Source organism: Leopardus geoffroyi, chromosome A3, assembly GCF_018350155.1.
Source record: "Leopardus geoffroyi isolate Oge1 chromosome A3, O.geoffroyi_Oge1_pat1.0, whole genome shotgun sequence".
NCBI lineage: Eukaryota > Metazoa > Chordata > Mammalia > Carnivora > Felidae > Leopardus > Leopardus geoffroyi.
Window position 1 is genome coordinate 10,565,947 of NC_059336.1, and position 15,156 is coordinate 10,581,102.

At 52.7% G+C, this 15,156-nt stretch overlaps 1 protein-coding gene across 7 annotated transcripts in view; it reads left to right on the forward strand.

Moving 5' to 3' along the window:
- The window catches only part of NFATC2 (nuclear factor of activated T cells 2), a 160,135-nt gene that overhangs the window by 100,622 nt on the left and 44,357 nt on the right, over positions 1–15,156 (forward strand). For all 7 annotated transcript variants that reach the window (XM_045444220.1, XM_045444222.1, XM_045444217.1 and 4 more), the window contains exons 7-8: positions 14,291–14,346; positions 14,739–14,865. In XM_045444220.1, coding sequence (XP_045300176.1) covers positions 14,291–14,346; positions 14,739–14,865 — 183 coding nt within the window. The remainder of the gene's footprint in view (positions 1–14,290; positions 14,347–14,738; positions 14,866–15,156) is intronic.

Below are 15,156 nucleotides of genomic sequence, written 5' to 3' on the forward strand. Positions count from 1 at the left end.
GCGTTGTCCGGGGAGTTCACGCACTTGAGATGCTGCTCAGACGCCCCGGTTAAGTGTTTGTTGAGGGAATGAATCGACGGCGTTTATCCTGTAGCTTGCTTTCTCTTGGTTTCAAAAGAAGTTTCACAGTTGACCTCGTGGAGGCAAGAAAACTCGGTCTGTCTCACCTTTGAAAAGTGGTGTATGAATAAGGAGAATAATCAGAGCAGCTTCCTGGGATCTTTGTCCGCGACCGTCCACGTACTGTCTCGTCTAAGCCGCTGCCTGCGGGAGGCGCTCCGCTAGGCGTGCAGTGAGGGGACTCCCCCACAGAGAGTGCCCGGCATGATCCTGATGTCCAGCCTCCCTGGGCCTCCGTTTCCTGCTCTGTAAAATGAGGTACTGATGCTCCCCCGCCCCCCGCAGGAGCCCAGTGCAGACACGGTCAGTGCACGCATAACGTGCACGGAGCGCTTGCCGAACGTTCGCTGTTGTTTTTACGGTCACAGTTCTCCTTGCTCAGCCCATAGACAGCATTGACTGGACGGTGACGAGCACAGGGCCTGAGGTCAGAAGGCCCGGGTTCGAATCCCTGACCTGCGCTGAGTGGCTTCGGCATCCTGGATAAGTCACGTCACCTCTCGGAGCCGGCGTTTGACCCTTCCGTAAAATACGGATGATTTCCTTCTCTAGAGAGAAGAAAAGCTGAAATGAGATAGATGGTGGCACACCTTGGGCTCTTGGCATAGCTCGTAGCACATGGTAAATGCTCACCGGATATTAGCTTTTGTTGTTATCATTATATTCAGGCTGTGGAAAGAACAGAGATGAATAAAATTCTATCTCATGGAACCAAGGGGCATTGAAAGACAACAAAAAGTAGTCATAATGAGCTAGATGCCAGGCCTCTGAGCACTTTATATGTATTAACGAATCTCATTCCTCACGACAGCCCTACCAGGTAGCTACCATTGTCCTGATTTTCCTCACGAGGAGCTGAGCCCAGAGAGGTTAAGTGACTCGGGGAAGATCACACAGCTAGTAACATGGCAGGGGTAGGTTCGACCCCAGGCAGCCTGGCTTAAGAGTCTGCCCCCTTGGCCGTTAGCTCTTCTATTTTGAAGAAGCTTAGAACAAGGTTAATTTGCCTGAAGACCCTTCAGCTGCTTTGAACCACTGACTGGAACCATTTTGTGGTGAGATAGACCCTTGGATTCTGCAATGGGCCCCGGGCTCGAAAGAATCCGTGCAGAACGCTTTCATGCCTAGCCTAAAGAATCCCGGGTGAAGGTGGCTTCTGGATCAGTGCCAACAGGCCAGCAGGGGTCTCGGAGACGCCCCTGAGCCCCCAGGACGCGGTGGGCCTTCCCTCGTGGGATGTCGGGCTCCTCGGGGCTCTGACAGACAGGGGGCTCGTCGTGCTCTTTTGACCCTAAGTACTCGCCTCCTAGCCCGGGACTGCCTTCGGCAGGGGGACTCCCTGTTGCTCAACTTCGTTTTTCCAAAACGCATCCCGTTCCCATCTCCATGGACAGCTTGGCCGGCAAGGGCGCAGCGGGGCGGGGCGGAGTGGAACAGCTGAAGTTTTCCAAGGAAGGGGAACCCCAGCTGGTTCTCACATTAAGGAAAGGTGACAGCCTCCTGGGCTAATCTTAGCCCCCGTGTTGGGTCATCGGCACCACTGGGTCCAATGTTCTTTTTATAGCTGTCGACTAAAATGGAGTTGGCAGCTTCTACTCCAGCGGGATGACAAATTGGAGACTGTCGGAAAAACAGTAGGAGAGGGGCAGCATGGTGTTTCTGAAGTTAGAAAAGCTTGGTGTTTTGGAAAATGGCATCTTATTTATAGCAGCAGTAATAATAATGATTATGATATTATTTTTATTACTGTTTTTCATTATTTTCATGACTTCCAGGAGCCGGTATGACCTGGCCCTCGCCCATCCCTCTGAATTCAGCTTTTTGGACTCTCTCCTTGTTCACTTGGCTGTAGCTACACCTGTCTTCGGTCTGTCCTCAGACACCCCCTGCTCGTTTCTGCCTCAGGACCTTTGCTTTGGCTGTTCCCTCTTAGGATGTCCTTCTACCATTTCTTTATACCAGGCTGGGTCCTCCTCTGCCTTCAAGGCTCAGCACAGAGGTGACTTTCTCAACGAGCCCCTCCTTGACCGTCCGCTCTGAAGTTGTTCAGCGTGCCCCATGACCCTGTCCCCTTCTGTCCCACTGTCCTGCTTTGTTTTCTTGGTGGCCCCAGGTATCGCTGCTGAAACTGTCTTGCCTGTTTGCTTATTCGTCTGTTATCTGGCCTCCCACATCGTAGCTCCTTGAGGACAGAGACCTGCTGTTTGCTGCTGTATCCACAGCATCTGGAACGATCCCTAGCACATAGTAGGTGCTCACGCATACTGTGGACTGGGTGTCGTCTCCTTCAGTTGTCACACCAGCCCCAAGGGGCAGGTGACATTGTCCCCGTTTATAGTTGAGGGAACTGAGGCTCGTAGGGGTCAAGACACAAGTCCCGGGTCAGCCCACAGCTGGCGACAGAGCCGGAATCCCAAGTGCAGTTGGACGTGACACCCCCCTCCTGCCCCGCCCCTCCCCGGGGAAGCCCTCCTCTCATGTCCGTGAGGACAGAGAGAGAAACCGAACAGGGTGATGAGGATCTTTCCTATTTACCGTGCTCGGCAATGGCCCCAAAGCCTCCATATATTCTCTGAAATTTAAAAAATGTGTAATAACCTTCCAGGCGAAGTTCACGTGGAGAAGTCCAGGCTGTCCCTGACCTTCAGCTGGTAACCCTGGCCCCCGGCCACCCGGGCCTCAGGCGGAGTTGGGGGTCCCAGCAAAACATTGCAAAACAGGAAAAAATCTAAGGACACAAAAATAAAAGTGATGTGGCAGCAGAAACAGGGTTGCCATGGCTCTGAGCGACTGGCCACTTCTGGGCGGGATCCAATGTTTTGGAAGGTTCCCCCACATGACACAGGGTTTTGGAATTTTTCAGCTGGTAAATCTTTCTGAATTCAGGCCCCTGGCCCCAGCCAAGGAGCTCCCTGGCTCTCTGTGTCCTGCGGGGGTGTCTCTTGGAACCCTGCCTGCATCGGATTACTCAGCTTTGAGACTTAAATTGTTTGAAGAGAATTTGGTGTTTTGTTTTGCTGGACGATGTTCTTGGAACAGTCTGATGGCAGAGGCTCCCATCACCTGTTGAGAGGGCAAATTGATTTTTTAGAAAGGAGGCGTGGGTGGTGGGGCTCCCTCTTCCCCCACTGAGTCATCACATCCTAATATGAGTCACTTTATTACTTGGAGGTTCCCGAAGGTTGTATTTTGAGCTTTGTTTAATAAATATAAATGCACATGCTTAAAATAAAATTCTTCTGCTAAATTAAGCATCTTTCCACGAATTAGTATCCTAGAAACATTGGAACCACCTTAAAGCAGGCCTCTCCTCCTGCCACCTGTTTTCTCCACGGGTTTGGTTTTGCCCAGTGTAGCCACTTTCTGAGACAATAGACCTGGTGTGGGAGTCTCTCTAGCTCGGGCTTCCCTCTGGGAAAGGTCAGACTCCAGGCTGGGCTGGGGCATGACTAAGTCTCTGCGGACCTTTGCCCTCGGTGACTCACGTCCACAGTGGCCTCGGCCCCCTGGGCTGGATCCCGCCGCTTAGGCACAGCTGGCTGGGACGCAAAACTTGCCTCCAAAGCCGGAGGCCGGGTCGCTGCCCCAAAGCCCCGCTAGAGACCGAGCAAACAGTCTCGCTTTCGGTCCCTTGCATGTCAGGACAGGCTTTGGGGTGAAAGAATCCTGTATCTTGCAGTTCATTCAGTGGAAGCCTTTGAAAGACGACACAGACAAGGGACTTTTCTAGCTCACTTGGGCCCAAGCTTTTCCACCATTAGCAATGGTCCTCGATGCCAGTAGACCTGTGTGTGAATTGCAGTCAGCAGGCTGGAGTCTCCCCCTGCACCCCGACCCCTGCCCCCCCTGCAAGAAAGTTCACGGTATCTTGTGGCAATTAACACCCTTTCGTATTTTTTTTTCTACAGTTTTGGTTTCATGCTCTTTTTACAAAATAAAAATTGTATATGTTTAAAGTCTAGGCAGGCCAGATCTTGGATCTTCCAGCGGACGTGGCCCGAAGCCTGGATAGGCCCCATATTTTGTGCTTGGGACTCAGTTTCCCCATCTTTAAAATGGGGTTTGTGTCAGGTCTTTCAGCAGCGAAAGGAGATCAAGGATCTCCAAGTGTCAGGCACATAGTAGGTGCTCAGAAAGTGTCACCTGACCTTGCACGTGCCCCCTGGGAGCTCAATTGACTGTACATGGAGCCAGGACGTCAGGGCTGTGTTGGTTTCTCGTCTTGAGAGTAAGAGTCGTTGGGGGGCACAGGTTGAGTTTCTCCTCTTGCCCCCCAGGCCATCCGACACCTGCTATCGTGGCCTCACGGAGGAGCTGGGGGGAGCTTGACTGATGGCCGCTCCCTGCCCCCATCTGCCAGAGCTCGTGGGGGGGGGAGGGGCTGAGTCCCAGACCCCCACTTCCTGGTTCCCAGGGCACGGGGCTGGATACAGCTCATCACTGAGGAGAGGCGCCCTGCAGCCCAGCCTCTGTGGCAAACGACCCAGCAGTGCCCTTTCAGCCTCGCCACTCCCCAGGTATTTACTGAACACCTACCGTGCGCAGGTTCTGTGCCAGCCCTGGGGATGCATGACAGATGAGGTCCCTGCTCTCAGGGGGCGGACAGTCCCAAACTTGTTTATGAGGAGGGGGGGGGGGAAGTGCTCTGAAGACAGCGCCCCCAGGCCATAGGAGCGAGGCAGTGGGCTCAGACGGGGATGCATGGAGGAGGCTCAGTTAAATTCAGATCTCAGTCAACACATTTCTTTAGTATGAGCATGTCCCCTGCAGTGGCACAGGGCTTGGCAATTCTTGTAGTAAAAAAGCATCAGCTGTCTGCTGGAAATCGAATTGAACCGGACGTCCTACATTTTTATCTGTTAAATCTGGGAACCCGGGGGGGTGGGGTGTGATCAGGGAAGGCTTCCCTGAGGAGGTGGCTTTGCGCAGAGGCCTCGAGCAGAAAAGAGGGAGCTACAGTGACCTATTGGAAGAGGGTCTCAGGCAGAAATAGCCGCCCAGTGCCGTAGTCCCAGCCTGGGGATGAGCCTGGGGTGTTGGAGGAAATGAAAGCAGGCCAGGCCGCGGGTGCAGCCTGAGAGCAGGGGGGAGTCTGACACCGACAGAGCCTGGAGAGGTCTCTGGGGCGGGGCGGGTGGGGGGAGACGTGGTTAGATCATGCCAGGGTCTGTAGGCACGGAGGAGGATTTTGGATTTTATTACAACATAAAAACCGGTAGCTCTTGTCCTAAGCAGGGGAGGGACGTGATCTAATTTAGCTCGTTAAGATGGTTCTGGCAATCTGGAAGAATGCATGGACTCAGGGGTTGGGGGGCGCAAGCAGAAGGTGCTGCGAGCCCCCAGTGAAGTTGTCCGGGGTTGGGGGGGGGGGACGGAGGGACTGAGCCCGCCGAAAAGGTGATGGGACATCAGGAGAAGCAGGATGCTGGGAATCAAGGCATTTCCTCTCCACCCCCCAGCAGATGCATTTGGGCATTGCAGATGCATTGCGGGTGGGCGACATCCTAAGCTGTGGGACACTCCTGATCCCCAGCCCCCATCTGCTCGGCTCGTTCAGCCCCCACACCCAGGGAGCACACGTTTTTCTGCTCGTTCGCAGTCGTGAAAAGAGCAGACTGGAATGACTTCAGCCGTCTTCATTTAGCTAATTTTTAAAACGCAGGGCCAGGACTGGGAAGCATCACGCGTGGTTTCCTAACACAAACTGACACTTTGATTTCCTCCACATTTGCCTCGAGCCCAGTGCAGTGCTCACGGCCTGAGTGAGGACGGATTCGCTTTTTTCCTTCTGAAAGCTCCCTTCTTTCTCCTTCGAGTGCTGACAGGAGCCCGTGGCTCATCCGGGCTGACTGCTAAGACGCCGGCCCAGACCCGATGCCAGCCGTCCAGCTTCCTGGCACTTTGGGCCCGGGAGCCATCTGCAAAGCGGACATTAAACCACCTGCAGGGTAGTGGCCGCCGGTCCACGGATGCGCTGGCTACTGGGGCCTGTGCCTCTGGCACAGCGGCCCGCCTACCACGCAGGCTGACCCGTCGATTGAACCAGGCACCCCCTCCACCCCGTGTTTGTTTAATTCTTGCAGAGTCTTGCTAAGTCTTCTTTAGACCTAACCCCTTTGCCCAAAGAACCTGGCTCTTTTTGCTCTTCCCCTCTGAGTAAGACTTGGAAGGGCCCTTTTCGTGCTGGCTGCCAGTCCCTGTTAATTTAGGACGGGGAAGTTTGCCCAGACATCTGCGCAAGGGACCGGAGTCCTCACTTCGTCTCGGCCCGGAGCAGCAGAAGCGACCTTGGTCATCTCGGGCCTCTTCTGTTCTGGGCAGGGTTTCCCAGGGTCCCAGACCTGGGGTCTGGGTCGGGGGGGTGTGGATTGGAGAGCATCTGGTGTCTCCTAGGTCTGACTCTGGGGACAAAGAATTGGCCGATCATCTTGACCCGAGTGCTCTGGTTGTGTGGGATTCTGTGTCTGGGCTGTTATTCTGGGTGCCTCCCGCCCCCCCACTCAGTTCCCAAAAAGGATTCTTCGCAAAGGGCTTGGCGATCGCTTTGGGGGGTCTTTTCGCTGGAGAGGCCAGCGGTGTGGCTGTGGGCCAAGCCCTAGGGAATCCTGAGGACGCTCTGTGCATTTATTCCGCTGGTGTTTACCGAGCGCTCGTGGCGGGCCGGACGTGGCAGTGCTGGGACAGAGCAGAGAACAAGACAGGTGCGTGGTACCCCTCCCGGAAGCCCACGGCCTAGCAGGGGAGAGAGAGAGAACCAACAGGCTGAGAAAATGAGGTCAGAGGATGGGAGGCGGGAGCAGAAAATGAAAGACGGTGGGGACAGGTCCAGGGGGAGCTCCTGAGCGGTGCCGGAAAGCTGGGAAGAACTGGTCTGAGTGAGGCCCGCAGGAGAGTGAGTGTGGTTATTGCGGGGGGCCGGGGGGGTGGGGGGGATGGAGAAGGCCAGTGGGCCTGGAGGGAAGCTGAGGAAGGAGGCAGGGTCCCTGTCCCAGGAGAGGTGAAGAACCATGGGTCCTCCCTTCTGAGCTCTCGTGGGCCTATGGGGAGCAGGGAGGCATGTGTGGCTCATGTCCCGGTCCCAGCAACCTGCTCAGGGCCTGCCCCGCGGTAGGAGCTCGCTCGTTGCTAGTGGTCCATGCCTGGCTTCCGTCTGAGACGGTGGCCCCAGAGGGCTCCTGGGAGACAGGCTGGTCAACATACAGTTGCCATATACTTGTCCATAAGAGAAAAGCTCTATCTTAAGAAATACTGAAAAATGCACACAGTGTATTTCCACCCCGTTCTTTGAATGGCGTTCCAGAAGACGTGCGTGTCTCAGCTTGTCCATCCGGTCTGGTCTCAGGGGTGTAACCGCATGGGCAGTGTGGGGCACGCATTCTCTGGTCTCTAGTACTTAACGATTCCTGCTTTTTAATGTAACAGGGGCACGTTTCCAGGGCAGAGGATATGATCATGCTTATTCTGAGTGCCGCCCGGTGTTCCTATACCTAATCTACCCGATAACCGCCCCCCCCCCCAGGATGGAGGGCCCATAATTGCTTCAGCCCCCTATCAACGAATACTTTCTGTGGCCATTTTATTTCTTCACGATGAGAGTTGTGATGCAATACAATGACACAACGAACCGGGACACCCACCAGAACCCTTGGGTCAAGATGATCAGCCGATTCTTTCTCCCCAGGGTCAGACCTAGGAGACACCAAATTCTAAACTAATAATGATGGCAATCCTCACTATGGGCTGAGCATTTTGCTAAGGACTTTACATAGAATGTGTTTGCATTTTTGCCAAGTCTTTGAAGCTGGTAAATGAGCTTTCCCTGTGCTTAGGAGGAAACTGAGGCACAGAGAGGTCAAGCTACCACTCCAGAGGCCACGCAGCGAGGAAATAGCAATGATTGAACTTGAACCTGGAGAGAGTGAGCTCAGGCCGAGAGAGCCCTGCCAGCATTTACTGTGTGTTCCTCTGCCTCCTGGGAGCTCAATTCAGAGGATGGGATTACTGTGTCCTCTTGGTGAAACCTCAGGACTTGTGTGCTAGGGGACTCGGGGGCGGGGGGAAGGAAAGATGAGCCCAGAGAAGTGGTCTTGAGGTATTTTGCAAATCATACCCTTCCCGTAGAGACCAGCTCCCTTGAGCGTGCCTTCTACGTGCTACCTAAAATTGAGGAGGACAGCAGGGTCAGCTTCCAGTTCCTGTTGGGGACACGTCTGTTCAGAGCCCAGGGTAGATCCCACTTGAGATGCACAACTAGGCTGGACTCCCAAAGCTGCCCTCTGGGCTTCTGATGCCCAAAAGGAAGAGGCCAGGCCCCTGGGTTTGGCTCATGATTCAGGTTTTGGTTTCTCACTTCTGGGAGCTCTCTGCCCTTTTAAAATTTAGGTAATGGTGAAAAGACCCATCTGAGAGGCAAGAAGTCAGGCATCACGCACACCTGCTTTCTGTAACAGGCACTGTCCCTTTGTGAATTCCCTCCACCCGTGCCCTCAGGCAAGAATATTTATAATTTATAATGACAAGTCGAGAAATGTGTATTCTTTTCTGGTTAAAATACGCTTGTGGTCCCCCCCCCCCCAATAATACATTGTGTAGAACATATGCACGCAGTGACAAGACAGTATTTAAATAATACATTGCCACCGGCCATAATAATCATGCTCACCAATGTCTGTTGAACGTTTATTCTGTGCTGTGTGTCTGTCTAGGAACAAACCAATGAGGTATAGGTACTGTGATTGTCCCCATATTTTGGATAAGAGGCAGAGAGAGGTAGAGTGTCTTATCCAAGCCCACATAGCTAATTGGGCCACTGGGCCTGCAGGGTATTAGGTTAAAAAACCTCTAATTAGGTGCTGCCACGTCAAAAGGAGATTTCCCCTAAAAATGCAAGAATTGCTAGCTGGGTCTGTCTGCCCTGGAGTTCAAGGTTTGCAGGAATAAAGGGGACAGCATCGTGGTGCCACAGAGGACTGTATTTTGGCCACAGAAGGTGCCCGGGATGGCTCGGGTTACAGCGGACGTGTAGCTGAAGGTTCGACAGGAAACACTGGAGTGAGCAGGCTTTTCTCCCGACCTGCCGCCCAGAGCCAGGCTGCATGGGGCCTGCCCAGGCCAGGGGTGAGGACACAGGCCATCTTGCTGCAGAAGCCTCCGAAGGCAAGTGCTGCCTGGCGGGTCCTGTTTGCCCTGGCCGGAGCGAAGGAAGGTGGCTGGGAGGACGGAGGGTTTGTGAGCGAGTGGCCATATAGGGACATCCCTCCGCGGCCCAGCTTGTGGACACACAGGGGCTCTCCTGGACACGTGGTTGTGATTCTGAAGAGAAGAGAAGGTCAAGTCCTTGGAGCAAGGGGCCTGGGGCCCGGGGGGAGGGAAAGCCAGGTGTTTTCCTGTCCTGACAGCCAGGGGGCCCTTGCTCTGGGTGGGGGAGGGGGTAGGGCAGCAGAGAAAGACACTGACCTATCTTGGGCGATGGTGTTTTCTGGACAAAATGTGCAGTCTTGGGGGAGAACCTCAGATACAGCGCAGTGGAGGGGCTGGTGCAGAAAGCTGACCGTCCTCCTCCCCATGGTGTGGGAGGCGGCTCCTGTCCCTCTCAGAGGCCCTCAGGGTGGGGGCACAGAAGGTAAAGGAGAGGTGGGGGGTGGGGAGCCGGGAGGAGGCCCTGTCTGAAGAGGCCACACCCTGCGTGGGTGCCCAGGACGTCAGATCTTCTGAATTTTTTTTTTTTTTTTTTTTTACAAGAGCAAAGTCTGCATTTTTAGGTGAAATCTCATTTTGAATTTTTTCTTAATGTTCGTTTATTTTTGAGAGAGAGAAAGAGACAGGGCGAGCGGGGGAGGGGCAGAGAGAGAGAGAGAGAGAAGAAGACAGAATCCGAAGCGGGCTCCAGGCTCCGAGCTGTCAGCACTGAGCCCGACGTGGGGCTCGAACCCACAAACCGCAAAATCATGACCTGAGCTGCGGTTGGATGCTCAACCACCTGAGCCACCCAGGCGCCCCTGAGGTCTCATTTTGAAATGGCAGCAGCTAATTAAAAAAACTCGAAGCCACCCGACAGGTCGAAAAACAGGCCTGGTCTCTAGGGTGAGGCCAACGATTCTTTAAAAAATACAGAAATTGTGGTAAAATATGTGTTATGCTAATATTGATGATTGTAGCCATTTGTAAGCATATAATTCAGTGGCATTAAATACGTTCAGTATATTGTACCGTCACCACTCACGGTCACCACTACCAATTTTCAGAACATTCTGGAATTTCGAAACAGAAACTCTGTACCCGTTAAGTAATAACCGCCCCCTCCCCCTGAGCCTCTGGAGACCTGCCTTCTGCTCTCTGTCTCTGTGGATCTGCCTATTCTATGTACTTGGTGCAAGCGGGGTTATATCATTTGTCCTTCTGGGTTGGGCCTGTGTCACTTAGCATTATGTGTCCGGGGTCTGTCTGCGTCATTGCGTGTGCCAGAATTCGCTTCCTTTCCGAGGCTGGGTGCCGTTCTGCTGGATGTGTGTACCCCATCCCGTTCAGCCACGCATCTGTCGAGGGACCTCTGCCTTCTCGGAAGAGGCGATCTGCCCCAGCACATACTGGACAGTGATTGTAATTTATGGCGCTCTCTTAATTCCGGCTGTGCTGACAGATGGCTGAGTACGGGGGTACGGAACGAGGAGGGCGCGACATCTGAGGTTGTCCTGGAGAGAGAACGGGGGAGGCAGGTGCACGGTCTCATGGTGACAGAGGGGGGTGAGGGTTGCCTGGGGTGCCATGGGGGCTGTGGCTTGGCTTTCCTGGGAGGGACTGCAGCCGATTCTGGAAACATGAGCCCCCTGGAATGCCTGCCCAGTGTCCTTCACTGTCCTGGCAGAGAAGTTGCTTGGGATCTGAAACCACACCACGTCACGGGGTAAGGAGCACTGGTTCTAAGGGTCAGCTGCTTGGGCTCAAATCTGGCTTCCCCAACCGGTAGCTGTGCATCCTTGGGCCACTGCTTTTGCCTCTCTGTGCCTGGTGTCCTCACCTATCAAAACCCCAGACCTGCGGCATGGGGTTGCCGTATGCGTTAGACAAGTCCATACCTGCGAGGTGTTTTGAGGGGGTGCTTTGCATATAGATTGTGCTCGTAACCAATAGCTGCCACTTCTCCTGACCACTGGGGTGGTCAAAGTGGTGCCTGGAGAGGCCGAAGCAGGTTGTGCAGGACCTTCAAGGCTGCTGGAGGCACAGGGGGAGCAGAGGGGGGCAGGGTTTGAGAAGATGGGCCTGAACCTTTGCGGTGGATGTGACCCTAGAAAGATCTTACCTACATAGGACCCTCCGTCGGCCTCCCAGGAAGCTGGTCACCCTGTCTCGCTTGATAACCTGGGGCTTTTCTACTCGACCGCATCTCTCTCATTGCACTGCCCCTGTTGCTTGAAGACCGTGATTTAGGGACTGCCCACCTCCTGCCTTTGGACAAACCCCCATTCCTTCCCTGGGCCTCACTTTCCCCATCTGATGGTGTGGGGCTGGCTAATTTCTAAGGGTAGTTCCAAGCACCTGCGCCCTGGAGTGGAGCCTGGGTGGCTCAGTCGGCCGAGCGTCCAACTCCGGCTCACGTGATGGTCCCACGGTTTGTGAGTTCGAGCCCCGCGTCGGGATCTGTGCTGACAGCTCGGAGCCCGGAGGCTGCTTCGGATTCTGTGTCTCCCTCTCTCTGCGTCCCTCCCCTGCTCATGCTCTGTCTCTGTCTCTCAAGAATGAATAAATATTAAGGAAAAAAAAAAAACAAAAAACAGCCAACCAAGTACCTGTGCACTGGAATTCTATGGCTGTTAGTTGGTGGAATTTTACTTATTAGGTATACCCACCAGAGATGGGGGAAAGGCTCCCTCTTGTTCCTCTTGGGTCCCTGGCCCAGGAGAAGAGACCCTATGAGAACCCCCTGCCTGGCGACATGCTTTCACTGCACTGCTGTTTTGTGCTTTGCCCTTCACTTGCTGGCGTGAGTGGGGAAGAGAGCTGGCTTGCCAGGCCCAGCTTAGTGCATCCTGATCACTTTTCCGACTACTTCTCCCTTTCCTCCCAATTATGAGACTCCTGAAAATGGTCCTTCCTTTTCAAAGTGGGTCAGAGTCATACAGGGAAATGAGATTATTGGTGATAGAACTCAACTCAGCCAACGAGAGGCTAGAGCATCAACACATTATTGTTCGTTTCCTCCGTTAGTTTATTAATCTTCTGACTTTGAGCTCACATTGCAGTTAGTAAACAAGAACGTTCTTTTTTTAAAAAAATGTTTATTTATTTTTGAAAGAGAGGGAGAGAGAGAGAGAGAGGGAGAGAGGGGGGAGAGAACCCCAAGCAGGCTTTGTGCTGTCAGCTCAGAGTCCCACGCAGGGTTCGATCTCACGAACGGTGGGATCGTGACCTGATCCTAAATCAAGAGTCGGGCGCTTAACTGACTGAGCCCCCCGCGCGCCCCAAGAATGCACTTTTGACAAGGACCACGCCCCATTTATAACCACCGCTGGGAGGGACATAGTTCTCTGGCGGATGATCTTTGACCTGTCTTTGCTAAAGGGATAAGAATTTTTTTCTGTCTAGTCCTCTCCCGAGCTTTTCCCCAGGAAAGTGCCCTGTCTTGATGACCTAACTTCAAATTCCTTGACATCCGTCCATCTGTCCTTTCTTGCTTTCTTTTGAGCGGTGGCTGATGCTAGCTGCCACCACTTGGGAATGCTCAGACATGAGATGTTCATGGGCACTGCGATGTCTCGGTTGTTGGGGAGACAGCAGCAACTCTAACTTGGTCCCTCCCGTCATGGTGGGAGTTGGTACGTTGATTGCCTCTTCCTGTTCCCTTTTTGACATAAACCCATGTCTCCCTTAATCATTTCAGGAGTTGCATCTACTAGAACCGTAAGGTCAAGACTTGCAGACTTCATGGTTACAGAAGGCTCCAGCTAGTTCATTGTCTACATGTTGTTAAGGTTATCTACATTGCGTCAGCTTGGGTAGCAATCACAGGACCTTATTAATTAGTATTTTGGGAAATATGTTCTATACGAGGAAGTTCAAATAATGCTTAGAAACCACATTTCTTTGGGCAAAGCTTGAGAGCCGAGACATTATGGATTCAAATCTAACCTGTCACAGAAGATGTTAACAGTTGTGCTTAAAACAGGGGAGAGGGCTTCCGTGGCCAAATGTCGGGACGTGGTACTTACTCCAGCCCACCTCGGAGAGTTACACCGCACACGAGCAGATTAAAGGCTCTGAAAAGTCCTGCAGTAAAGAAACCCATTTGACATTGACTCAGCATTTTCCAAATGCTTATTAGCTTTAGAATTTGTTTCTGGTCCTCATAAACCCATTTAATATTCTTCAGAGCCAGCGTTCCACAAAACACCCTGGAAACACTTGTGGAAATGATTTGTTTCCGTCGAAAACTGCCCAATGGCCAATGTAGGTGGTCAGAAAAAGAAATCTGTTATTTGCGAATGCAGAGTTTTGTTTGGCCCAAGTTGTTGGCCCCAAACTGGGGAGCTAGTCTTCTCCTCCAGGGAAAGAGAGCTCACTCCTGAGAAAGACCTCTCATCGATGATTATAATGAGTCACGTTGAAATGTAGGCTGTTGACTGCAGAGTGTGTGTGGGGGGGGGGTTGGGCTCTTGTCCCCCCCTGTCCAAGGTTTCTCAAGCCAGGACATTGTTTGAGACAGAATATGCAAGCCACCTGTGTTCCCAGACGATCAAGAAGGCATGTCTGGGGCAGTCAGTGTTCTGTAACGGGGCCCCTGTGACAGTCTTGGCGTGTGGGACATTTTGGAAACAGCCTGTGGTTGCACAAAGCATACAGTACTATCTCTGTTTTCAAGAAAGATATATAGACATTCAAACACTGGGAAAATAATGGCATTGGGATGATGGGCGCTTTCCGTTCTTTTCCTTGTTTTCTACTGTTGCCCAGTTTTCTACTGTCAGCATGCATTCCATTTGGAAAAAGAAACATACACACATGTACATAAGCCACGTATGTTCAAATAGACATGCCTACCGCAAACACACGGATGTCCCTTGCTGAAATGATACAACACGTAAACCAAGATAAACACAAGGCGTGATGAGTTTGGGTCTTAAATCTTTGGCTTCTAGTAGTTCCTTCAAAGTGTGTCTTTTTGAACTCTTTCCAGATGGGCAGCAAATTTGGGAAATGGAAGCCACGGTGGATAAAGACAAGAGCCAGCCTGTAAGCACACAGACGAGACGACTGAGCACCCTGTGTTCCCTCCCGCCTCCCTCGTGCTCTCTTTCCTTCTTTCTCTTCCCCCTCCCTCATCAAAGTCCCAGTGCTTTGGACCTAACGGGCACTCGGGAGGTACTGAATTAAGAAACAAATCGAGCAATTTATTGAGCACCAGACCCCCTGGTTTGTAACTGTGACATCATAATGCACTTGAATACAGTAAGTGGCAACCCTTTCTTTGCTGCAGCTAAAGAGTCCAGTTCCCCTTAAATAGTGTTTCGCCTGCAAACGTACAGAGTGTCTTGACTCCTGTAAGATGGGCTGGCTTGATGTGCTTGGGGCCTTGTGTAGGAATTTAGACGTTGTTGCAGTTAACGGTGGCTCCTTCCTTCCAGAACATGCTTTTTGTTGAGATCCCTGAATATCGAAACAAGCACATCCGTGCATCGGTGAAGGTCAACTTCTACGTCATCAATGGGAAAAGAAAACGGAGTCAACCTCAGCACTTTACTTACCACCCAGGTAAGGAATCTTCTCCGAGGGCCCCTTTGGTGGTGAAAGGCAGCACGGGCGTGCGGTAAGGACACACGAGGTCTGCTTTCAGCTGGTTGACCTTGGGCAGGTGGCTCAACCTCTCTGAGCCTCCATTTCCTCATCTGTCAAGTGGCACCTTCCTTATAAGATTTACCGAAGTCAAATGCACGTGAAGCGCTCAGCCCAGCGCACGGTAAGCGGGTATGAATGACCTTAACACATGTTATTGTGAATATTTTTCTTCGGGAGGGCAGAGTAGGAGAGAGGCACGTGGGGACT